Source organism: Anomaloglossus baeobatrachus, chromosome 8, assembly GCF_048569485.1.
Source record: "Anomaloglossus baeobatrachus isolate aAnoBae1 chromosome 8, aAnoBae1.hap1, whole genome shotgun sequence".
Lineage (NCBI taxonomy): Eukaryota > Metazoa > Chordata > Amphibia > Anura > Aromobatidae > Anomaloglossus > Anomaloglossus baeobatrachus.
The window spans coordinates 216,418,430-216,445,960 of NC_134360.1; the positions used below are offsets into that span (position 1 = coordinate 216,418,430).

A 27,531-nucleotide genomic window follows, 5' to 3' on the forward strand; every position below is an offset into this window, starting at 1 on the left:
GAGAGCAAGAACAGGGCTAGAGACGAGGACAGAGGGGGGGGTCCAGAGGCGAGGAGAGAGGGGGGGTCCACAGGCGAGGACAGAGGGGAGGTCTGTTATGGATGGTGTTTTTGTTGGTTTGGCTGTTGCTTGTTTTGAAGGGGTTAAGATTCTTCCTGAGAATGTTTCTGGGCTCCCTCTAGTGGCCAGTGCTGGAAGTGAGTCAGGTTCTGTGCTTGTCAGCGAGACAGGTGTGAGGCTTGGTTCTAAACCCAGTGGGCCAATCATGTCCAGCCCTTGTGTATAAAGGAAGAGATTCTGCCTCAAGCTGATGCCGGTGATATAATTTCCTGTGTTAGTTTTTCTCCAGTGAACATGTCTTGAACACCAGGTCTTCCTGTCATGTCGGCCGTGTGCCTGTGACCCTCTGGAAACTTCTCCAGTGCGCTCCAGCTTGTCTTTTTCTCTTGGAGATCTCCAGTCAGTGCTGTCTGATGCAGTGTGTCTGTTTTATGGACGCAATGTTTGCCTTTTTTCTAGTCATCCTGATCTCACCTTTGGAGCCTGAGATAAGTATTTTGTCTTCTTTCCTGTGACTGAATGGTTTTCATGCATTTTTCTATTATGTGCAATATTTATTTTGCTTCTATTTCAATTAGTTTTGAAATGCTATGAAGACTGTTTATTCACAGTGAGTAAACGCATAGTGGAGTTTTTACTCTCTTTCTGAACATGGTCCTGCGTTTTTCGGTTATATATGCGTTTATGCTCCATTGTGTTCCCACTGAGGAACTTTAACAAGTCCCGTGAGAATCCAGTGAAGGCTTTTTTCCACCATTTTTGAATTTTTGCTTGTTTTACTTAGTATTCCACATCAATGGACTGCTCACTATTTTGTTCTGGTGGACACTGAATATTTTTCTGCCTATGACAGTTGCTACTTGGCTTAGTTTTGAGATAATCTCGCTTGTATATTATTCTGCCTGGTGTCCTGCACAAGAGTTCCCTGTTGTAGTGGGCGGAGGATCATGTGGTACTAAGGGAATTTTGATCATCAGGAGTTGGCATATATTAGGGTTTTTGCTGGCAGCACCCAGTGATCTATCCTATCCTTTGTGTCTAGTTAGCAGGGCCTCTCTTTGCTTAAAGGCCACTTTACACGCTGCGATATCGGTACCGATATCGCTAGTGTGGGTACCCGCCCCCATCGGTTGTGCGACACGGGCAAATCGCTGCCCGTGGCGCACAACATTGCCCGGACCCGTCACACTACTTACCTGCCCTGCGACGTCGCTGTGACCGGCGAACCGCCTCCTTTCTAAGGGGGCAGTCCGTGCGGCGTCACAGCGACGTCACTAAGCAGCCGCCCAATCAAAGCGGAGGGTCGGAGATGAGCGGGACGTAACATCCCGCCCACCTCTTTCCTTCTGCATTGCGGGCGGGAAGCAGGTAAGGAGAGGTTCCTCGTTCCTGCGGCGTCACACGGAGCGATGTGTGCTGCCGCAGGAGCGACAAACTACATCGTACACGCTGCAGCAGCGATATTTGAGAAGGGACCCCCATGTCACCGATGAGCGATTTTGAACGTTTTTGCAACGATTCAAAAATCGCTCATAGGTGTCACACACAACTACATCGCTAATGCGGCCAGATGTGCATCACGAATTCCGTGACCCCAACGACATCGCATTAGCGATGTCGTAGCGTGTAAAGCGGCCTTTAGTCTATCCCTAACCACCTGTGTATTGTTTACGTCTTATATCATCGTCAATATATGTTGGGGGCTTTAACTATATCTTTTTGGGCCTGCTCTGAGGCAAGTTAGGATTTCTTTCTTCTTTGAGGCTAGCTAGTGTCTTAGGCGGTGACGAGGCGTCAAGGTAGAGTAGGCACGCTCCACCGCTACGTCTAGTGGTGTATAAATAGTCAGGGGTTGCCGCCTGTTAGTTTCCAACAACTCTTGTGCTCTATTTTTGGGGTTTACCTGGTCTTTTCCTCCTGGACTCTTGGGGTAGTGGATCATAGTTCTTGTGGATGTGGTAGTGGATCATAGGTTGCCTTGATCCCTAGATAAGGGAAGGTGTTTACCCCGAATGGGATATTTACGGGAATATCAGTAGTCTCCTGATCACAACAGGAGTCCAGAAGCGAGGACAGAGGGAGAGGCGGTCCAGAGGTGAGGCTCTCAGACGTGTATCAAGTTGTGAATCACCGACCGGAGCGACGCTGGTGACAGATGAAGATGGTGGAAGGCGAGTATAAGACTTGGGGGCCGGGACTTAGATTTACAGCTTCGCTGCAGCACGGAAATAAAGAAACCCTACAGTGCGGGTTTAACTGCGGTCTCATAAGTTACACACTACTTTGAAACTCTGAGCAGTGTCTGCAGTGCACCTCCTGTTCCCACCTGGTATCTGCCATGTGCAATTAAAGCTGTATATGTCTGTGGACCTCAGTTTGACCATGGCAACGGGCGGTCGCTGAACCCCCCCCCCCCCCCCCCCCCGAGGACAGAGGGCGGTCGCCGAAGTCCCGAGGACAGAGGGCGATGGGTGGCCACAGAATACTGAGAATGGAGGTGACAGGCGGTCCCCAACCGAAGGCAACATGTGATCCACAAGGACTGAGGGCGACAGCCAGTCCCCGGACACTGTCCTGCAGGACATATACACAATATACACAATTTCAAGGCCATTAGGATTGCATCACCATCTGCTGATAAATGATGGTACTGCACTCAGCAGATGTAGGACAATCCGCTTCAAGAACCCACCTGAGTCGATTTCCAGTGGGTTTCAAACCACAAATGCCACAAAAAGCAGATGGGAAGCGGATGCTGCCTCCAATATCCGAACCAAAGCCCAGAACGGAGCCTTGTGCGGAGATAAGTGCGCCCTCTCCCCCAGAGGAGCCTCCCGGGGTCTTCCTGTGGTTCAGCGGATTGAGGGTCTGTCCATACAGAGGGTTACTGCAGTCATAGCTGTGGGGGAAAAACATGAAATTTACACAACCTGGGATCTGTTACAGTGTATCAGTGCACATAGAGAGGGGATTATACCAAACAGTACCACCCCCCACACATGTACTTACCAGCAATGAAAGCCTTCCTTAAAGATATATATATATATATCCATCACACACACACACACACACACACAGGGTGGGCCATCACTATGGATACACCCTGATAAAATGGAAGTGGCTGCTGATATCACCTTACCGTTTGTGGCAGAGTAGTATATGGGAGGGGCAAAACATTTGAGGCCGGGTGATTCCCATGGCCGCCATCTCCAAAACCGCCATTTTGAATTCAACTTTACTTTTTTTTTTATCAGGTGTGTATCCATACTTATGTCCCATCATATAGCTAACATTAAGGAATAACGTTTGGAACTCCATTCTATGTCTGAACTGGGTGCAAAAAACCTAAAAAACATCACTATGGGGAGATAAGGTATGCACACCAGTGACTATGGAAGGGGAATACATGGAATAGCAGAAACTGCTGTGTGAATACTGACATGAAAAATTCAATAGCTATTTGTAAGAATGAAATGTGAAAAATGGAACCTGCATTACTGCCATGAATATATGAATAAAGAGAAATTTAGCTACTGAATTGATCAATGCAGAAGAGCCCCAACACTACGCCAAAGTATTTCTCTACGTTGGGGTTTTTTAGGTTTTTTGCACCCAGTTCAGACATAGAATGGAGTTCCAAACGTTATTCCTTAATGTTAGTAGTTTTTCGTTTGTGAACCCTCCCCATACACACCTATTGCCAATCCACATTATACGCATATATAGCCTGGGTCTCAGCGTCCCATACACGGTAAGTTTTTTAACTGCATGAGAGGACACACACAAGCTAGGGACCCCAACGTAGAGAAATACTTTGGCGTAGTGTTGGGGCTCTTCTGCATTGATCAATTCAGTAGCTAAATTTCTCTTCTAGAGAGAGAGAGAGAGAGAGAGAGAGAGAGAGAGAGAGATTCTATAGAGAGAGCGCGAGAGAAAGATATATTGTCCTGCTGGGAAAAAAAAACAGTCCTCCAGACCTCAGAGTTGGTCAACATTGCCTGAGCAGAAGGAAGCAACTGTTTTTCCAGGATAACCTTGTATGCGGCTTGATTCATACGTCTTTACCAAAGTTTAATCTGCCCAATTTCTAGAGTAAAGCCTGCTTTACACGAGACGACCGATTGTGCGATAGCACGATCGATCGTACCCGCCCCCGTCGTTTTTGCGTCACGGGCAATTAGTTGCCCGTGGCGCCCAAACTCGTTTAACCCCCGTCACACGTACTTACCTTCCGGACGACCTCGCTGTGGGCGACGAACGTCCACTTCCTGGAGTGGGAGGGACGTTCGGCGTCACAGCGACGTCACACGGCACCCGGCCAATAGAAGCGGAGATGAGCGGGATGTAAACATCCCGCCCACCTCCTTCCTTCCATTAAGCCATCGGGTGCCACGGGAGGCAGGTAAAGCTGCTGTTCATCGTTCCCGTGGTGTCACACGGAGCAACGTGTGCTGCCACGGAAACGATGAACAACCGCCGCCATTTTAAACAATTTTATGAAACCTAGCGACGAGTACACGACTCACGATTTGTGAGCGATACTGCGTCACTAGGAGGTGTTACACGAAACCCCGTTGTGCGGTATGCCGGATGTGCGTCACGAAAACCGTGACCCCGACGACATATCGCACAATATATCGTCTTGTGTAAAGCCCGCTTAAGGTAATCTTCTCTGATGAGTCTAATTTTCAGCTTTGCCCAACACCTGGTTGTCTAATGGTTAGATGGAGACCTGGAGACCCGTACAAGCCACAGTGTTTTGCACCCACTGTGAAATATGGTGGAGGGTCGGTGATGATCTGGGGATGCTTCAGCAAGGCTGGATTTGGGCACATTAAACTTTGCGAAGGATGTATGAATCAAGCCGCATACAAGGTTATCCTGGAAAAACAGTTGCTTCCTTCTGCTCAGGCAATGTTCCCCAACTTTGAGGACTGTTTTTTCCAGCAGGACAATGCGCCATGCCACACAGCTAGGTCAATCAGTGTGTGGATGAAGGACCACCACATCAAAACCCTGTCATGGCCAGCCCAATCTCCAGACCTGAACCCGATTGAAAACCTCTGGAATGTAATCAAGAAAAAGATGGATAGTCACAAGCCATCAAAGAAGAACTGCTTACATTTTTGCACCAGGAGTGGCATAAAGTCACCCAAAAGCAGTATGAAAGACTGGTGGAAAGCAGCCAAGATGCATGAAAGCGGTTATTAAAATTCATGGTTATTCCACAAAATATTGATTTCTGAACTCTTCCTGAGATAAAACATTATTAGTATTGTTGTTTCTAAATGATTATGAACTTGTTTTCTTTGCACTATTTGAGGTTGGAAAGCAATGCATTGTTTTGTTATTTTGACCATTTCTTTTTTTCAGAAAATAAATATAAAATTTATTGCTTGGAAATTTGGCGACGTTGTCAGTAGTTTATAGAATAAAAGAACAATTTACATTTTACTCAAAAACATAAAGAGAAAAATCAGAAAAACTGAGAATTGTGCAGTGGTCTCTTATATTTACAGCTCTGGCAAAAATTACGATACAATATATCTCTATGAAATATCACATGGTCATAAGTATTCAATCCCTTTAGGATACTTTCACACTTGCGTTGTGCAGCATCCGTTGCAATACGCCGCCTTGAGGAATTACGGTAACCGTTGCAAGAAGCCGTTTATTCCTCATAGGCTTCTATTAAGGGTGGATTGCAACGGATGGTCTTGCATTGCATTCGCCCCGCGGTGCATCAGTTGTTTTGTCGGTGACCGTCAGTGACCGTTGGGCGGAAGGAACGCTGAATGTAGCGTTTTTTGTTGCTGTAAAAAAAATGCACTCCGCAGGATTCCGTCGGAATCCATTAAGAGGCATAATGAATGTCTATGGTGCTGGATTCCGTCGCCATGCATTTGGCGATGGATTCCAGTGCAGGATTCCGTCTGGTTCTACTGAGCATGCTCAGCATGTCCAGCAGAACGTTCTCAATCGTTTAAAATCACTCATAGTCTCTCTCTCTGTCGATCGATTGGTCTCTCTCTGTCAGTCGGTCAGTCTCTCTCTCTCCCTCATATTCACCGATCACGGGCGCGGCGCTGCACCGCTGTCACAAAGCTCCGGCGGCTTTTCCTCTTTTGAAAATGCCGGCCGCTCATTATTCCATCTCGTATTCCCTGCTTCCCCCGCCCACTGGCGCCTATGATTGGTTGCAGTCAGACACGCTCCCACGTTGAGTGACAGCTGTCTCACTGCAACCAATCACAGCCGCTGGTGGGCATGTCTATATCGTGCAGTATAATAAATAAAATAATTTAAAAAAAAAAACGGCGTGCGGTCACCCCCCCCCAATTTTGATACCAGCCAAGGTAAAGCCACAAGGCTGAAGGCTGGTATTCTCAGGATGGGGAGCCCCACGTTATGGGGAGCCCCCCTGCCTAAAAATATCAGCCAGCAGCCGCCCGGAATTGCCGCATCCATTAGATGCGACAGTCCCGGGATCCTACCCGGCTCATCCCGAATTGTGCTGGTGCGGTGGCAATCTGGGTAATAAGAAGTTAATGGCAGCCCATAGCTGCCACTAAATCCTAGGTTAATCATGGCAGGCGTCTGAGACATCTCCCAATGATTAACCTGTAAGTGAAAGTAAATAAACATATACACCTGAAAAAATCCTTTATTTGGAATAAAAGACAAAAAAAACCACCCTCTTTCACCACTTTATTAATCCCCAAATACCCCCCAGGTCTGGCGTAATCCTCACGACAGATCCAGCTCTGCTTCATGAAGCTGAGAGGAGCGGCCGTAGAACACCGCTGTGAGCTCCACGCAGCAACTAAAGTGAGTTGCACTGTCAGCGGGGACGTCACTGAGGTAGTGCTGGTGTGTGCGGTGACTATGGGTGCGGTAGTGCCTGCGTGTGTGCGGTGATGATGGGTGCGGTAGTGCCTGCGTGTGTGCGGTGATGATGGGTGCAGTAGTGCCTGCGTGTGCGCGGTGATGATGGGTGCAGTAGTGCCTACGTGTGCGTGGTGATGATAGGTGCGGTAGTGCTGTTATGTGTGCGGTGATGATGAGTGCGGTAGTGCCTGCGTGTGTGCGGTGATGAGGGGGGGCGGTAGTGCCGGTGTGTGCGGTGATGATGGGGGCTGTCTCTCTCGGCTAAAGAAAACTAACGCAACGCGTTATTTCACAGGAATCCGTTGCCTTTATTTTCACATTATTTACAACGCATCTGTCACACAACGCATTGTGATGGATGCCAAACGACGCAAGTGTGAAAGTATCCTTACTCAGACACTCATATTTAAGTCACATGCTGTCCATTCCTTGTGAGCCTCCTTGACATGGTTCTACTCATTCAATGGAGTCCAGCTGTGTGTAATAAAACTGACAGGACTTGATTTGGAAAGGCGCACACCTGTCTATATAAGACCTCACAGCTCATGTCAGACCAAATGAGAACCATGAGGTCAAAGGAACTGCCCAAGGAGCTCAGACAGAATTGTAGCAAGGCACAGATCTGGCCAGGGTTACAAAAGAATTTCTGCAGTACTCAAGGTTCCTAAGAGCACAGTGGCCTCCATAATCCTTAAATTGAAGAATTGTGAGACCACCAGAACTCTTCCTAGACCTGACCGTCCAGCCAAAATGAGAAATCGTGGGAGAAGAGCCTTGGTGAGAGAGGTAAAGCAGAACCCAAAGATCACTGTGGCTGAGCTCCAGTAATGCAGTAGGGAGATGGGAGAAAGTTCCACAAAGTCAACTATTACTGCAACCCTCCAACAGTCGGGCCTTTATGGCAGAGTGGTTTGACAGAAGCCTCTTCTCAGTGCAAGACATATGAAAGCCCGCATAGAGTTTGCAAAAAAAAAAAACAAAACAACACAACACATGAAGTACTCCCAGACTATACGAAATAAGAATTTCTGGTCTGATCAGACGAAGATACAGTCATATGAAAAAGTTTGGGCACCCCTATTAATGTTAACCTTTTTTCTTTATAACAATTTGGGTTTTTGCAACAGCTATTTCAGTTTCATATATCTAATAACTGATGGACTGAGTAATATTTCTGGATTGAAATGAGGTTTATTGTACTAACAGAAAATGTGCAATCCGCATTTAAACAAAATTTGACCCGTGCAACAGTATGGGCACCTCAACATAAAAGTGACATTAATATTTTGTAGATCCTCCTTTTGCAAAAATAACAGCCTCTAGTCCAGTCATGGCGAACCTTTTACAGGCCGAGTGCCCAAACTGTAGCCCTAAACCCATTTTTTTTTCCCGAAGTGCCAACCAATCCTATTATGTAAATAATTGATTGTAACCTTACCTTTGCCGTCTTCTCTTCAGCAGGGGGCATCACGCTCATGCTTACCACACATTGAAGCTGAGCCCCTGCCCCTTTCCAGACACAGCAGTTGCATTGATCTTTCTGGAAAAAATTGCAGCATATTAGACAGAGATTTTAGCCTGGAATGCAATCAGATGTCACCCTGTATTCTACATCTACATTTCAAAGTCTGAACATCTTGAAATCCCATAAAGACGTAGGAGTTTCTCCCCTCCCCATCATTGTGTAGTTCTGTCCCCCTTCCTGGTAAACATGTCCCCCATCCTGATATATATATTTCCTACATTCAGGTATATTTGTCCGCATCATGGCCCAATCCTGGTAAATGTATCCCATCCCAGCATATTCCCCATCCTGGTAAATGTACCCCATCCCGGCATGTACCCCATTCCTGGTAAATTTCCTCCATTCTGGTAAATGTCCTCCATTCTGGTAAATGTACCCCATCCTGGTAAATGTACCCCATCATTGTAAATGTATCCCATCCTGGCATGTTCCCCCATGCTGTTAAATGACCCCATCCTGGTAAACGTACCCCATCCTGATAAATGTCACCCTTCCTGCTAAATGTTCCCCATCCTGGCATTTTTCCTCATCCTGGCATGTTCATGTACCCCCATCCTGGCATGTTTCCCCCCATCCTTTCATGTTTCCCCCCATACTGGTAAATGTATCCCCCATCCTCGTAAATGTATCCCTTTCTGCTAAATGTACCCCATCCTGGCATGTTTCCCCCATCCTTGCAGTCATGTTTCCCCCATCTTTGCAGTCATGTTTCCTCCATCTTTGCATGTTTCCCCCATCTATGCTGCCATGTTTCCCCCACCCTTGCAGCCATGTTTCCCCCACCCTTGCAGCCATGTTTCCCCCATCCTTGCAGTCATGTTTGCCCCCATCCTTGCATGTTTCCCATATCTTTGCAGTCATGTTTCCCCCATCCTTGCAGTCATGTTTCCCTCCATCTTTGCACGTTTCTCTCCATCTTTGCAGCCATGTTTGCCCCATGCTGTTTGCCCCGTGCTCTCAATGTTTGCCCCATGCTCTGTTTGTATGCCCCGTGCTGTTTGTTTGCCCCGTGCTGTTTGTTTGCCCCGTGCTGTTTGTTTGCCCCGTGCTGTTTGTGTGCCCCGTATGCCCCGTGCTCTGTTTGCCCCGTGCTCTGTTTGTTTGCCCCGTGCTCTGTATGCCCCGTGCTCTGTTTGTTTGCCCCGTGCTGTTTGCCCCGTGCTCTGTTTATTTGCCCCATGCTCTGTATGCCCCGTGCTCTGTTTGTTTGCCCCATGCTCTCCATGTTTGCCCCGTGCTCTGTTTGTATGCCCCGTGCTCTGTTTGTATGCCCCGTGCTCTGTTTGTATGCCACGTGCTCTGTTTGTATGCCACGTGCTCTGTTTGTATGCCACGTGCTCTGTTTGTATGCCCCGTGCTCTGTTTGTTTGCCCTGTGCTCTGTTTGTTTGCTCTGTGCTCTGTTTGCCCCGTACCCTCCATGTTTGCCCCGTGCTCTGTTTGTATGCCCCGTGCTCTGTATGCCCCGTGCTCTGTTTGTATGCCCCGTGCTCTGTTTGTTTAGGCCCAGTCACACACAACTACTTACCAGTGATCCCGAAAACGATGCGACCTGATAGGGATCGCTGGTAAGTCGCTGGTGAGATGTCACACAGTCAGACCTTACCAACGATGCAGGAACGATACAGGTCGCAGCAGCGACCTGTATAACGATTTCAGCAGTCACTGTGACCCTGTCACACAGTGTCAAACACAGCGATGTGTCCTGCCCAGCAGGACATCGCCTTTGAAGAAAATGGCCTGGACCATTCTGCAACGACTAGAGATCTCACAGCAGGGGCCTGATCGCTGATAGATGTCACACATAACGAGATCGCTAACGGGATCGCTACTGCGTCACAGAAACCGTGACTCAGCAGCGATCCCTCTAGCGATCTCGTGGTGTGATGGTACCTTTTGCCCCGTGCTCTGTTTGTTTACCCCGTGCTCTGTTTGTTTGCCCAGTGTTGGCACTGTCCCCCACACCTTGGCACAGCCGCACACAGCTTAAAAATAAAAAATTCACCTTCCAGCCCCCGCTGCGTGCCGCTGGGTCCTCAGTCAGTTCAATTGCCGTGCGGCCACAAGACGCCGGCGCCGCCTACTGACGCTCCTCCGTCTCCTAGGCAACAGGCCTGCGGCCCAGGAGAGGAGGCGTGTCAGAGGGAGGATAGATGTCTCCTCTGCTAAACACCACTTTGAACTGCCGGCGCAATCACACAGACAGTGCAAAGTGGCTCAGTGTGGCGACAGCACGCGTGCCAGCAAAAAGGGCTCTGAGTGCCCAGTCTGGCACGCGTGCCATAGGTTCGCCATCACTGCTCTAGTCGCTTCCTGTAGCTTTTAATGAGTTCCTGGATTTTGGATGAAGGTATATTTGACCATTACTGTTTACAAAACAATTCCAGTTCAGTTAAGTTTGATGGTCGCCGAGCATGGACAGCATGCTTCAAATCATCCCACAGATGTTCAATGATATTCAGGTCTGGGGACTGGGATGGCCATTCCAGAACATTGTAATTGTTCCTCTGCATGAATGCCTGAGTAGATTTGGAACGGTGTTTTGGATCATTGTCTTGCTGAAATATCCAACCCCTGCGTAACTTCAACTTCGTCACTGATTCTTGCACATTATTGTCAAGAATCTGCTGATACTGAGTTGAATCCATGCGACCCTCAACTTTAACAAGATTCCCGGTGCCGGCATTGGCCACACAGCCCCAAAGCATGATGGAACCTCCACCAAATTTTACTGTGGGTAGCAAGTGCTTTTCTTGGAATGCCATGTTTTTTTGCCTCCATGCATAACGCCTTTTTGTATGACCAAACAACTCAATCTTTGTTTCATCAGTCCACAGGACCGTCTTCCAAAATGTAACTGGCTTGTCCAAATGTGCTTTTGCGTACCTCAGGCGACTCTGTTTGTGGCGTGCTTGCAGAAATGGCTTCTTTTGCATCACTCTCCCATACAGCTTCTCCTTGTGCAACGTGCGCTGTATTGTTGACCGATGCACATTGACACCATCTGCAGCAAGATGATGCTGCAGGTCTTTGGAGGTGGTCTGTGGATTGTCCTTGACTGTTCTCACCATTCTTCTTCTCTGCCTTTCTGATATTTTTCTTGGCCTGCCACTTTTGGGCTTAACAAGAACTGTACCTGTGTTCTTCCATTTCCTTACTATGTTCCTCACAGTGGAAACTGACAGTTTAAATCTCTGAGACAACTTTTTGTACCTTCCCCTGAACAACTATGTTGAATAATCTTTATTTTCAGATCATTTGAGAGTTGTTTTGAGGAGTCCATGATGCCACTCTTCATAGGAGATTCAAATAGGAGAACAACTTGCAAGTGACCACCTTAAATACCTTTTCTCATGATTGGATACACCTGCCTATGAAGTCCAAAGCTCAATGAGGTTACAAAACCAATTTAGTGCTTTAGTAAGTCAGTAAAAAGTAGTTAGGAGTGTTCAAATCAAGAAATTGATAAGGGTGCCCATACTTTTGCACCGTTCAAATTTTGTTTAAATGCAGATTGCACATTTTCTGTTAGTACAATACACCTCATTTCAATCCAGAAATATTACTCAGTCCATCAGTTATTAGATATATGAAACTGAAATAGCTGTTGTAAAAACCCTAATTGTTATAAAGAAAAAAGGTTAACATTAATAGGGGTGCCCAAACTTTTTCATATGACTGTACAACTTTATGGTGATAATTCTAAGCGGTATGTGTGGAGAAAACCAGGCACTGCTCATCACCTGCCCAATACAATCCCAACGGTGAAACATGATGGTGGCAGCATCATGCTATGGGGGCAGGGACAGGACGACTGGTTGCAATTGAAGGAAAGATGAATGCGGCCAAGTACAGCAATATTCTGGAAGAAAACCTCTTCCAGAGTCCTCTGGACCTCAAACTTGGCCAAAGGTTCACCTTCCAACAAGACAATGACCCTAAGCACACAGCTAAAATAACAAAGGAGTGGCTTCAGAACAACTCTGTGACCATTCTTGACCGGCCTAGTCAGAGCCGTGACCTAAAGCCAGTTGAGCATCTCTGGATAGACCTGAAAATGACTGTCGACCAACCTTCACCATCCAACCTGATGGAACTGGAGAGGATCTTCAAGGAAGAATGGCCGAGGATCCCCAAATCCAGGATCCCAAGAAGACTCATGGCTGTACTAGCTCAAAAAGGCAGGGTGCCTCTACTCAATACTGAGGAAAGGGGCTGAATTCTTATGACCATGTGATATTTCAGTTTTTCTTTTTTTAAAAATTTGCAAAAATTTCTACATTTCTGATCTTTTTTTCTGCCAAGATGGGGGATGGGGAGCAGAGTGTATATTAATGAGAAAAAAAAATGTACTAAATGGCTGCAATGAAACAAAGAGGGAAAAATATAAAGTTGTCTGAATACTTTCTGTACCCACAGTATAGTATAATATACTAATTATATATATATATATATATATGTATATATATATATGAATGAGACAGACAGAGAGACAGACAGAGACAACAAGGGTAAAAGGGGAAGAGGGAGTGCGCGAGCCCAGACAAGGGTAAGGGAGTGACTCCAGAAAGACGAACAAACTATCCTCAAGAGAAGGGACCGCAGGACACCACCCCCCCAATCTTTAAGGACGAACCCCCATACTAGGACGAACCCTTACTTCAACATGGACTGTGGGATGTTGGTTTTCACAAATGGCACCGCTCCCTGCTTCTTCAGCACCTGCGCAATGATGCAATCCTCTGCGGCCGGACGCTTCAGGTTTTTAATTAATCCCAACGTGGTGTCATGACCCTGGAAATGACAGAATGATGCAGGCACATAATGCTGCTCCATCTGCAGAGCCCTGACACAGCATATGAATGAGATGAATTGATGGATGCCATCAGCCAGAGAGCAGCCAACATTACTGAGTGACCACGGGTACCACAGGGGCCGATGGACCTCGCTGCGCACATAGCGTTACCTTATAATTGTGGTTGTCCTTCAGGCTGATTGGGACCCCGTACAGAGGACCTCGGCTCGTCTGCTCCCGTATCCTCTGCAACTGCAACTCGCACTCAGGCAAAAAGTCGGTGACACAATTCAGTTCTTGGGTGACTTCCAGCGCCTGCGGAGAGAGAAATCATGAGGGCCGAAATCCACAAGGGAAGAGAGCAGGACGGTAGAGGAGGCCATCAGGGCCAAAATCCACACGCGAAGGGGGGGGGGTGGAATGGAAGAGGAGGAGGCCATCAGGGCCAATATCCACACATGAAGAGGGGTGGGGAGGGACGAAAGAGGAGGCCAAAATCCACACGGGGAGAGAAGGCCATCAGGGCCAGGGCCAAAATCCACACGGGAAGTTGGGGGGGGGTACGGAAGAGGAGGCCATCAGTGCCAAAATCCACACAGGAGGGAACGGAAAACAAGGCCATCAGGGCGAAAATCCACACAGGAAGAAGGGGGGGGGGAGGGACGTAAGAGGAGGCCATGAGGGCCAAAATCCACACAAGGAAGGGGGGGGGGGGGGGCGAAGAGAGGGGATCTCACGGCGGCCGTGCCTCCATCCACAAGATATACACTGGAGGTGAAAATTAGAGAACAATGTCTGATCTCTTGCTTTTTTCAGAAATAATTCGGTTTTGTGTAAGCGGTCCACCATGCCACTAGAACAGGATAAAGGGGCACACCGTGCCACTAGAACAGATTAGGGGGTGCACCGTGCCACTAGAACAGGGTAAGGAGCTCACCGTGCCACTAGAACAGGGTAAGGAGCTCACCGTGCCACTAGAGCAGGGCAAGGGGTGCACCGTGCCACTAGAGCAGGGCAAGGGGCGCATCGTGCCACTAGAGCAGGGTTTTACAAAAGATCCAAAGTTTATCACCATAAACCCTTTATTATGATGATAATTAGAGAGCAGCAATAACTGTAGCACAGAGAGAGATGATCAGTAAATGTTCTGCAGGTAACAACAGTCACAATCAGTAGGACGTGTACCGGCCATCACTGTGAGTGACTCCAGCACATCTGCAGCCACAGGACATCACTAGTCTCTCACACTGCTCTGGTAGGATTTTGGCCCACTCTTCTTCCAGTCTCTTCCACAGTTCTTTGACTGTTGTGGATGTTTTGGCAATAACTTTGTCTCCAGGGATTTTCCGTTGGTTTTCTATTGGATTTAGATCAGGACTCTGGGCTGTGGCCATTTCATTGTTTCCATGAACTGCTTTCTCCACTTTGCTGTGTGACAGGGGGCATTGTCCTGCATGAAAATTGCTGCTGAGTGAGTGATGGACATAAGTAAGGAGCCACTTGTTGTGAAGAAGGTTCTGATCCACACTTGTATTCACTCTGCCATGTAGGTGTATGAGAGGTCCAACTCCTGCTGCAGAAAACATTCCCCAAACCATGACCCTTCCTCCACTGCCGCTCACTGAGTTCTTAACACACTTTAGGTTCAGCCTTTCGCCAGTTTGTTGACGAACATAATGTTTCCCATCAGACCCTAATAAATTAAACTTGCTTTCATCAGTAAAACAAACTGTGGACACTTCTCCTCTGTCCACACAACACGCTCCTCACCAAAGGTGAGTCTAGCCTTGTGTTTGTTTCCTGCTAATAAGAGGTTTGGTCACTGCAGAGTGGGCTTTCAGTCCAAAGGCTCTTAAATGTTGTGACACTGTCTGATGAGATAGATCCTTACCCTGTTCAATGCTGAACTGGCGGCAATTCCAGCTGCATTGTGGAAACGATTACCACAGAGAGTCTCCACATTATCCTGTCCTCTCTTGCATTTGTCTATCAAGGGCGACCAGCTTTCTTGGGGAACTTGAGTTTGTGATGTTGTAAAGATGCAATATACTCAAAATCACAGACTTGGAACGGCCATGTTCTCTTGCTATGGCTGATAGGGTCACCCCTTTGGCCTTCATCTCTACAACCTGCTGCCTGAGGGTTTCAGTCACTTTGGAATGGCAAAGTCAGTGCAAACTGAAAAGTTCAGCTGCCGGTTACATAAGGATTGTCAAATAATGACGGAAATTAGCACCAGGTGCAGATTAACACCAATAACTTGCTGGGATCTGACAGTGTTCTCTAATTGTGATCCATGATATTTTACATTTATCTCATTTACATTTTTATTATTTGCCTTAAAATAAATTCAATTTATGAAATAAGCGGAAAATCCTACGAGTTTCCTCATGTAAGGATAGAATCACATAGGACGACACAAGGACCACAACATTTAGGAAACTGTGTGCAGTTCTCTAATTTTCCACTTCCAGTGTATATGGGGGAGCCCACGGCGGCCGTGCCTCCCTCCGCGAAACGTGTATATATGGGGGAGCCCACGGCGGCCGTGCCTCCCTCCGCGAAACGTGTATATATGGGGGAGCCCACGGCGGTCGTGCCTCCCTCAGTGCACTCACCTTAGCCATGTAAGTGTGGAGGACCATCTCTGGGGTGAGCGCTCCCCCCCTCAGCTTCTCCGTCAGCTCAGGCAGAGACAGGGACAGGATGGCTGACGGGTCGGTGACTGGATACTGGAGAAACAAAGTGGCTGATGAGTTACAGTAGTGTTCAAAATAATCGCAGTCCAATATGACTGTCCGGATTATTCACTGTTTCAGGTATAAATTCTATCACCACATGTCACACAATTTACCGGTTGGTGCTGTAGAGCCATCATCTGCAGGTTTTTATGTATTTGAATAATTAATAGGTGATGTGTTCACAATAGTTGCAGTGTGGAGATACATTACTGCGGTCTATCATTCTATGAGTAGACGGATGTGGATCCGGTGGCCCTTAAATAAGGGTAAAGCCGGCACATGTTGTACCCGCATTTCTCCTTGGAAGCCTGAGAAATATGGGTGGTTGGAGCCATTGTTGAGAAGATCAGCGTACTGTGATTACAGAGGGGATTGGAGGGTAAAACGTATAAAGAAGTGCCTACAATGAACGTCCGCTCAGCTACAATCATCTCCAACGCCAGAGAGATGTGGAAGAAAATGGATGACGACCACTCAGATGAAAGGAAGAATCGCCAGAATGACAAACACTCCGCCAGTGATCAGCTCTAGGATGATCCAAGACATCTCAAGTCACCTGTGAGTATTGACAGAAGACGCCTGTGTAAGGCTACTTTCACACTTCCGTTGGACGGCTTCCATAGCATTGCGTTGTGTGACGGATGCAACGGATGCGTTGCATATAATGGCACAACAGATGCAACGGATCATACAAAACAACGGAAAGCTTTTTTTTTTTTCTTCCTTCTTTACACTTTTACCGGCAACAGACTATTGTGAACGATCAGATGATTATCGGGTGCCGGGCGCTCAGTTGAGAGCTCTCAATAGCCAATGGCTGGGCGCTCAGCTGAGACCTCTCAATAGCCGGCGGCAGGGCACTCAGCTGAGCGCTCTCACATGCCGGCGTCCGGGGGCTCAGCTGAGACCTCTCAATAGCCGGCGGCAGGGCACTCAGCTGATCGCTGTCACATGCCGGCTGCCGGGCGCTCAGCTGAGCGCTCTCACATGCCGGCGGCCGGGCGCCCAGCTGAACGCTCTCACATGCTGGCGGCCGGGCGCTCAGCTGAGTGCTCTCACATTCCGGCGGCCGGGCGCTCAGCTGAGCGCTCTCACATGCCGGCGTCCGGGGGCTCAGCTGAGACCTCTCAATAGCCGGCGGCAGGGCACTCAGCTGATCGCTGTCACATGCCGGCGGCCGGGCGCTCAGCTGAGCGCTCTCACATGCCGGCGGCCGGGCGCCCAGCTGAACGCTCTCACATGCTGGCGGCCGGGCGCTCAGCTGAGTGCTCTCACATTCCGGCGGCCGGGCGCTCAGCTGAGCACTCTCACATGCCGGCGGCCGGGCGCTCAGCTGAGTGCTCTCACATTCCGGCGGCCGGGCGCTCAGCTGAGCACTCTCACATGCCGGCGGCCGGGCGCTCAGCTCAACGTTTGGCCACCGAGAAACAAAATAAAGTTTCTGTGATTTAAAAAAAATAAATAAATAATGAACTTGCGCAGTGAAAAATAAAGGTTTCCGCCGCTCAAAAAAACCCCATTACATGCTGCGTTGTTTCCGCCCGACGCAGCATCAAAATAACGACGCTGCGTCGTCCAGCGGATGCAACGCTGACACTTGCGTTACAGTGCGCCGTCCATACAAGTCTATGGAGAATAGCGCAGTGCGTTAACGGACTGCGCTATTCTCCATAGTGACGGACTCCGCTGAACGCAAGTGTGAAAGTACCCTAACGCTGATCCATGAGCAAGAAGTCCCCATAGTGTCCTACTGTGAAGAAAAGCCAAGTATTGCAGAAGGACACATCACCTGGACTAAAGAGACATGGAGGAACATTGTGCGGACCGATGAAAACAAAATAGTTTTCTGGGTCCAAGGGCCTCAAGACAGTTTGTTAGACGACCCCCAAACTTTGAATTCAGCCACAGTCCACTTTGAAGATCAGGAAGCATGATGGTGCCAGCATCATGATATGGGCATGTGTCTCTTACTATGGTGCCGGCCTATTTACCACACACCAGGGAGCATCATGACATGGGCATGTGTCTCTTACTATGGTGCCGGCCTACTTACCGCATGTCAGGGATCATGGACCAGTTTACATATATCTAAAAACTTGTTGTGTGAGGACAGTGCAGACACGGCTGTGTATAGGAGCCGCACAGTCTGCATTGTGTGAGCTCTTCTGTTGTGTGAGGACAGTGCAGACACGGCTGTGTATAGGAGCCGCACAGTCTGCATTGTGTGAGCTCTTCTGTTGTGAGGACAGTGCAGACACGGCTGTGTATAGGAGCCGCACAGTCTGCATTGTGTGAGCTCTTCTGTTGTGAGGACAGTGCAGACACGGCTGTGTATAGGAGCCGCACAGTCTGCATTGTGTGAGCTCTTCTGTTGTGAGGACAGTGCAGACACGGCTGTGTATAGGAGCCGCACAGTCTGCATTGTGTGAGCTCTTCTGCTGTGTGAGGACAGTGCAGACACGGCTGTGTATAGGAGCCGCACAGTCTGCATTGTGTGAGCACTTCTGTTGTGTGAGGACAGTGCAGACACGGCTGTGTATAGGAGCCGCACAGTCTGCATTGTGTGAGCTCTTCTGTTGTGTGAGGACAGTGCAGACACGGCTGTGTATAGGAGCAGCACAGTCTGCATTGTGTGAGCTCTTCTGTTGTGTGAGGACAGTGCAGACATGTATAGGAGCAGCACAGTCTGCATTGTGTGAGCTCTTCTGTTGTGTGAGGACAGTGCAGACACGGCCGTGTATAGGAGCAGCACAGTCTGCATTGTGTGAGCTCTTCTGCTGTGTGAGGACAGTACAGACACGGCTGTGTATAGGAGCCGCACAGTCTGCATTGTGTGAGCACTTCTGTTGTGTGAGGACAGTGCAGACACGGCTGTGTATAGGAGCCGCACAGTCTGCATTGTGTGAGCTCTTCTGTTGTGTGAGGACAGTGCAGACACGGCTGTGTATAGGAGCAGCACAGTCTGCATTGTGTGAGCTCTTCTGTTGTGTGAGGACAGTGCAGACACGGCCGTGTATAGGAGCAGCACAGTCTGCATTGTGTGAGCTCTTCTGTTGTGTGAGGACAGTGCAGACACGGCTGTGTATAGGAGTAGCACAGTCTGCATTGTGTGAGCTCTTCTGTTGTGTGAGGACAGTGCAGACACGGCTGTGTATAGGAGCAGCACAGTCTGCATTGTGTTAGCTCTTATGTTGTGAGGACAGTGCAGACACGGCTGTGTATAGGAGCAGCACAGTCTGCATTGTGTGAGCTCTTCTGTTGTGTGAGGACAGTGCAGACACGGCTGTGTATAGGAGCCGCACAGTCTGCATTGTGTGAGCTCTTCTGTTGTGTGAGGACAGTGCAGACACGGCCGTGTATAGGAGCAGCACAGTCTGCATTGTGTGAGCTCTTCTGTTGTGAGGACAGTGCAGACACGGCCGTGTATAGGAGCAGCACAGTCTGCATTGTGTGAGCTCTTCTGTTGTGAGGACAGTGCAGACACGGCTGTGTATAGGAGCAGCACAGTCTGCATTGTGTGAGCTCTTCTGTTGTGTGAGGACAGTGCAGACATGTATAGGAGCAGCACAGTCTGCATTGTGTGAGCTCTTCTGTTGTGTGAGGACAGTGCAGACACGGCCGTGTATAGGAGCAGCACAGTCTGCATTGTGTGAGCTCTTCTGTTGTGTGAGGACAGTGCAGACACGGCTGTGTATAGGAGTAGCACAGTCTGCATTGTGTGAGCTCTTCTGTTGTGTGAGGACAGTGCAGACACGGCTGTGTATAGGAGTAGCACAGTCTGCATTGTGTGAGCTCTTCTGTTGTGTGAGGACAGTGCAGACACGGCCGTGTATAGGAGCAGCACAGTCTGCATTGTGTGAGCTCTTCTGTTGTGAGGACAGTGCAGACACAGCCGTGTATAGGAGTAGCACAGTCTGCATTGTGTGAGCTCTTCTGTTGTGTGAGGACAGTGCAGACACGGCTGTGTATAGGAGCCGCACAGTCTGCATTGTGTGAGCTCTTCTGTTGTGTGAGGACAGTGCAGACACGGCTGTGTATAGGAGCAGCACAGTCTGCATTGTGTGAGCTCTTCTGTTGTGTGAGGACAGGGCAGACACGGCTGTGTATAGGAGCAGCACAGTCTGCATTGTGTGAGCTCTTCTGTTGTGTGAGGACAGTGCAGACACGGCTGTGTATAGGAGCAGCACAGTCTGCATTGTGTGAGCTCTTCTGTTGTGTGAGGACAGTGCAGACACGGCTGTGTATAGGAGCAGCACAGTCTGCATTGTGTGAGCTCTTCTGTTGTGTGAGGACAGTGCAGACACGGCTGTGTATAGGAGCAGCACAGTCTGCATTGTGTGAGCTCTTCTGTTGTGTGAGGACAGTGCAGACACGGCTGTGTATAGGAGTAGCACAGTCTGCATTGTGTGAGCTCTTCTGTTGTGTGAGGACAGTGCAGACACGGCTGTGTATAGGAACAGCACAGTCTGCATTGTGTGAGCTCTTATGTTGTGAGGACAGGGCAGACACGGCCGTGTATAGGAGCCGCACAGTCTGCATTGTGTGAGCTCTTCTGTTGTGTGAGGACAGTGCAGACACGGCCGTGTATAGGAGCCGCACAGTCTGCATTGTGTGAGCTCTTCTGTTGTGTGAGGACAGTGCAGACACGGCCGTGTATAGGAGCAGCACAGTCTGCATTGTGTGAGCTCTTCTGTTGTGTGAGGACAGTACAGACACGGCTGTGTATAGGAGCCGCACAGTCTGCATTGTGTGAGCTCTTCTGTTGTGAGGACAGTGCAGACACGGCCGTGTATAGGAGCCGCACAGTCTGCATTGTGTGAGCTCTTCTGTTGTGTGAGGACAGTGCAGACACGGCTGTGTATAGGAGCAGCACAGTCTGCATTGTGTGAGCTCTTCTGTTGTGTGAGGACAGGGCAGACACGGCTGTGTATAGGAGCAGCACAGTCTGCATTGTGTGAGCTCTTCTGTTGTGTGAGGACAGTGCAGACACGGCTGTGTATAGGAGCAGCACAGTCTGCATTGTGTGAGCTCTTCTGTTGTGTGAGGACAGTGCAGACACGGCTGTGTATAGGAGCAGCACAGTCTGCATTGTGTGAGCTCTTCTGTTGTGTGAGGACAGTGCAGACACGGCTGTGTATAGGAGCAGCACAGTCTGCATTGTGTGAGCTCTTCTGTTGTGTGAGGACAGTGCAGACACGGCTGTGTATAGGAGTAGCACAGTCTGCATTGTGTGAGCTCTTCTGTTGTGTGAGGACAGTGCAGACACGGCTGTGTATAGGAACAGCACAGTCTGCATTGTGTGAGCTCTTATGTTGTGAGGACAGGGCAGACACGGCCGTGTATAGGAGCCGCACAGTCTGCATTGTGTGAGCTCTTCTGTTGTGTGAGGACAGTGCAGACACGGCCGTGTATAGGAGCCGCACAGTCTGCATTGTGTGAGCTCTTCTGTTGTGTGAGGACAGTGCAGACACGGCTGTGTATAGGAGCAGCACAGTCTGCATTGTGTGAGCTCTTCTGTTGTGTGAGGACAGTGCAGACACGGCCGTGTATAGGAGCAGCACAGTCTGCATTGTGTGAGCTCTTCTGTTGTGTGAGGACAGTACAGACACGGCCGTGTATAGGAGCCGCACAGTCTGCATTGTGTGAGCTCTTCTGTTGTGTGAGGACAGTGCAGACACGGCTGTGTATAGGAGCAGCACAGTCTGCATTGTGTGAGCTCTTCTGTTGTGTGAGGACAGTGCAGACACGGCCGTGTATAGGAGCAGCACAGTCTGCATTGTGTGAGCTCTTCTGTTGTGTGAGGACAGTACAGACACGGCTGTGTATAGGAGCCGCACAGTCTGCATTGTGTGAGCTCTTCTGTTGTGAGGACAGTGCAGACACGGCCGTGTATAGGAGCAGCACAATGGTCATTTTTTTATATTTTCTGTTAAGCAGTTAAACATTATATAGTTTTCTCTGTGTGTTTTGATTTAGAAAACAGTGTGAATGTTCCCAATGCACAGTAATAAACACTATTTGAAAGATTTGGGACGTAACTCAGGTTTTTGTACACACTGCTATTATTGTGAACACAACTTTAGGTAATGACCCCGCCGGAGCCCCACGGATCTGCAGAGAATTGCTCCTGGATGAGGGAGCCCCCGCGGATCTGAAAAGCGCATCGCTCCTGGATGAGGGCGCCCCCGCGGATCTGTAGAGCATCGCTTCTGGATGAGAGAGCCCCGCGGATCTGCAGAACATCGCTTCTGGATGAGAGAGCCCCCGCGGATCTGCAGAACATCGCTTCTGGATGAGGGAGCCCCCGCGGATCTGCAGAGCATCGCTCCTGGATGAGGGCGCCCCCGTGGATCTGCAGAACATCGCTTCTGGAGGAGAGAGCCCCCGCGGATCTGCAGAACATCGCTTCTGGAGGAGAGAGCCCCCGCGGATCTGTAGAGCTTCGCTCCTGGATGAGGGAGCCCCCGCGGATCTGTAGAGCTTCGCTCCTGGATGAGGGAGCCCCCGCGGATCTGCAGAACATCGCTTCTGGATGAGAGAGCCCCCGCGGATCTGCAGAACATCGCTTCTGGATGAGGGAGCCCCCGCGGATCTGCAGAGCATCGCTCCTGGATGAGGGCGCCCCCACGGATCTGTAGAGCATCGCTCCTGGATGAGGGAGCCCCCGCGGATCTGCAGAACATCGCTTCTGGATGAGAGAGCCCCCGCGGATCTGCAGAACATAGCTTCTGGATGAGAGAGCCCCCGCGGATCTGCAGAACATCGCTTCTGGATGAGGGAGCCCCCGCGGATCTGCAGAGCATCGCTCCTGGATGAGGGCGCCCCCACGGATCTGTAGAGCATCGCTCCTGGATGAGGGAGCCCCCGCGGATCTGCAGAACATCGCTTCTGGATGAGAGAGCCCCCGCGGATCTGCAGAACATAGCTTCTGGATGAGAGAGCCCCCGCGGATCTGCAGAACATCGCTTCTGGATGAGGGAGCCCCCGCGGATCTGCAGAGCATCGCTCCTGGATGAGGGAGCCCCCGCAGATCTGCAGAGCATCGCTCCTGGATGAGGGAGCCCCCGCGGATCTGCAGAACATCGCTCCTGGATGAGGGCTCCTCCAATCTAAGGCTCAGAGAACAGGATCCTCTGCAGCTTCACTGTGACTAAGAGGTTGGCACACAAAGGCGGGGTCCTCACACATCTCACACCCATGGACTTGGCAGAGTGCAGGAAACTTGGGCGAAAACCACTGCATCTGCGAAACCAGCGGCCATGCAAGTTGTCAGGTATAAATGAAAAGCTTTTCTATAGACCCCATCTAACCAATACGAATATGTAAGCGGCGATTTATGGAGTTACGTGATGATCATGGCACTGATCAAAGCCACCGGAATGCGCCAATATCTGGTGCTATCCAATGTACAAGAGTTTATAGACAGTGCATCTAGCGGCAGGGTTCGCCTGCCCTGTTGTGATTATCGCGCCTGCACTAGAGGGTCTGCGGGGGTCTTAGCTGCAAACTGACAAGGGATGGGGGTACTGAGCCGCTAGGCCAACAGGTGGACCGAGCTGGGGGGCCAGAGGCATTACTATAGGTCACACACACTGTAGGTAGGCGCAACAAGAGAATTCAGGTCCAGGACGGTGGACACCACTGCCGCAGAAGTGACAAGAAAAAGAAAAAAAAACAACTTTACAAACTTCGGCATGAGACTGTAATATAACTGATATCTGCAGAGCGGTGATGTCACTGCTGTACAATATAACTGATATCTGCAGAGCGGTGATGTCACTGCTGTATAATATAACTGATATCTGCAGAGCGGTGATGTCACTGCTGTATAATATAACTGATATCTGCAGAGCGGTGATGTCACCTCCTGTATAATATAACTGATATCTGGAGAGTGGTGATGTCACCTACTGTATAATATAACTGATATCTGGAGAGTGGTGATGTCACTGCTGTATAATATAACTGATATCTGCAGAGTGGTGATGTCACTGCTGTATAATATAACTGATATCTGGAGAGTGGTGATGTCACCTACTGTATAATATAACTGATATCTGGAGAGTGGTGATGTCACTGCTGTATAATATAACTGATATCTGGAGAGCGGTGATGTCACTGCTGTATAATATAACTGATATCTGCAGAGTGGTGATGTCACTGCTGTATAATATAACTGATATCTGCAGAGTGGTGATGTCACTGCTGTACAATATAACTGATATCTGCAGAGTGGTGATGTCACTGCTGTATAATATAACTGATATCTGGAGAGCGGTGATGTCACCTCCTGTATAATATAACTGATATCTGGAGAGTGGTGATGTCACTGCTGTATAATATAACTGATATCTGCAGAGTGGTGATGTCACTGCTGTATAATATAACTGATATCTGCAGAGTGGTGATGTCACTGCTGTATAATATAACTGATATCTGCAGAGTGGTGATGTCACTGCTGTATAATATAACTGATATCTGCAGAGTGGTGATGTCACTGCTGTATAATATAACTGATATCTGCAGAGTGGTGATGTCACTGCTGTATAATATAACTGATATCTGCAGAGCGGTGATGTCACTGCTGTATAATATAACTGATATCTGCAGAGTGGTGATGTCACTGCTGTATAATATAACTGATATCTGCAGAGTGGTGATGTCACTGCTGTATAATATAACTGATATCTGCAGAGTGGTGATGTCACTGCTGTATAATATAACTGATATCTGGAGAGTGGTGATGTCACCTCCTGTATAATATAACTGATATCTGGAGAGTGGTGATGTCACTGCTGTATAATATAACTGATATCTGCAGAGTGGTGATGTCACTGCTGTATAATATAACTGATATCTGCAGAGTGGTGATGTCACTGCTGTACAATATAACTGATATCTGCAGAGTGGTGATGTCACTGCTGTATAATATAACTGATATCTGGAGAGCGGTGATGTCACCTCCTGTATAATATAACTGATATCTGGAGAGTGGTGATGTCACTGCTGTATAATATAACTGATATCTGGAGAGTGGTGATGTCACTACTATATAATATAACTGATATCTGGAGAGCGGTGATGTCACTACTGTATAATATAACTGATATCTGGAGAGCGGTGATGTCACTGCTGTATAATATAACTGATATCTGGAGAGCGGTGATGTCACTACTGTATAATATAACTGATATCTGGAGAGCGGTGATGTCACCTCCTGTATAATATAACTGATATCTGGAGAGTGGTGATGTCACTGCTGTACAATATAACTGATATCTGGAGAGCGGTGATGTCACTGCTGTATAATATAACTGATATCTGCAGAGCGGTGATGTCACCTCCTGTATAATATAACTGATATCTGGGGAGCGGTGATGTCACCTCCTGTATAATATAACTGATATCTGCAGAGCGGTGATGTCACTACTGTATAATATAACTGATATCTGGAGAGTGGTGACGTCACTGCTGTATAATATAACTGATATCTGCAGAGTGGTGATGTCACTGCTGTACAATATAACTGATATCTGGGGAGCGGTGATGTCACTGCTGTATAATATAACTGATATCTGGAGAGCGGTGATGTCACTGCTGTATAATATAACTGATATCTGCAGAGCGGTGATGTCACTACTGTATAATATAACTGATATCTGGAGAGCGGTGATGTCACCTCCTGTATAATATAACTGATATCTGGAGAGTGGTGATGTCACTACTATATAATATAACTGATATCTGGAGAGCGGTGATGTCACTGCTGTGTAATATAACTGATATCTGGAGAGCGGTGATGTCACTGCTGTATAATATAACTGATATCTGCAGAGTGGTGATGTCACTGCTGTATAATATAACTGATATCTGCAGAGCGGTGATGTCACTGCTGTATAATATAACTGATATCTGGAGAGCGGTGATGTCACCTCCTGTATAATATAACTGATATCTGGGGAGCGGTGATGTCACCTCCTGTATAATATAACTGATATCTGCAGAGCGGTGATGTCACTACTGTATAATATAACTGATATCTGGAGAGTGGTGATGTCACTGCTGTATAATATAACTGATATCTGAAGAGTGGTGATGTCACTGCTGTACAATATAACTGATATCTGCAGAGCGGTGATGTCACTGCTGTATAATATAACTGATATCTGCAGAGCGGTGATGTCACTACTGTATAATATAACTGATATCTGGAGAGCGGTGATGTCACCTCCTGTATAATATAACTGATATCTGGAGAGTGGTGATGTCACTACTATATAATATAACTGATATCTGGAGAGCGGTGATGTCACTGCTGTGTAATATAACTGATATCTGGAGAGCGGTGATGTCACTGCTGTATAATATAACTGATATCTGCAGAGTGGTGATGTCACTGCTGTATAATATAACTGATATCTGCAGAGCGGTGATGTCACTGCTGTATAATATAACTGATATCTGCAGAGCGGTGATGTCACTACTGTATAATATAACTGATATCTACAGAGCGGTGATGTCACCTCCTGTATAATATAACTGATATCTGCAGAGCGGTGATGTCACTACTGTATAATATAACTGATATCTGTAGAGCGGTGATGTCACCTCCTGTATAATATAACTGATATCTGGAGAGCGGTGATGTCACCTCCTGTATAATATAACTGATATCTGGGGAGTGGTGATGTCACTACTGTATAATATAACTGATATCTGCAGAGCGGTGATGTCACCTCCTGTATAATATAACTGATATCTGGAGAGTGGTGATGTCACTGCTGTATAATATAACTGATATCTGGAGAGTGGTGATGTCACTGCTATATAATATAACTGATATCTGCAGAGCGGTGATGTCACCTCCTGTATAATATAACTGATATCTGGAGAGTGGTGATGTCACTACTGTATAATATAACTGATATCTGGAGAGTGGTGATGTCACTACTGTATAATATAAACTGATATCTGGAGAGCGGTGATGTCACTGCTGTATAATATAACTGATATCTGGAGAGCGGTGATGTCACTGCTATATAATATAACTGATATCTGGAGAGGGGTGATGTCACCTCCTGTATAATATAACTGATATCTGCAGAGCGGTGATGTCACTGCTGTATAATATAACTGATATCTGCAGAGCGGTGATGTCACTGCTATATAATATAACTGATATCTGTAGAGCGGTGATGTCACCTCCTGTATAATATAACTGATATCTGCAGAGCGGTGATGTCACTGCTGTATAATATAACTGATATCTGCAGAGCGGTGATGTCACTGCTATATAATATAACTGATATCTGGAGAGGGGTGATGTCACCTCCTGTATAATATAACTGATATCTGGAGAGCGGTGATGTCACTGCTGTATAATATAACTGATATCTGGAGAGCGGTGATGTCACTGCTGTATAATATAACTGATATCTGCAGAGCGGTGATGTCACTGCTATATAATATAACTGATATCTGGAGAGGGGTGATGTCACCTCCTGTATAATATAACTGATATCT

General features: G+C 48.0%; 1 protein-coding gene across 1 annotated transcript in view; it reads right to left on the reverse strand.

The window, feature by feature from the left end:
• LOC142248842 (fatty-acid amide hydrolase 1-like) overlaps nt 1-27,531 on the reverse strand; it is a 66,425-nt gene that overhangs the window by 21,018 nt on the left and 17,876 nt on the right. The window contains exons 2-5 of the mRNA XM_075320177.1: nt 15,886-15,999; nt 13,439-13,582; nt 13,133-13,266; nt 2,753-2,959 (exon numbers count right to left, since the gene is read on the reverse strand). Of these exons, the coding sequence (XP_075176292.1) occupies nt 2,753-2,959; nt 13,133-13,266; nt 13,439-13,582; nt 15,886-15,999 (599 nt within the window). The remainder of the gene's footprint in view (nt 1-2,752; nt 2,960-13,132; nt 13,267-13,438; nt 13,583-15,885; nt 16,000-27,531) is intronic.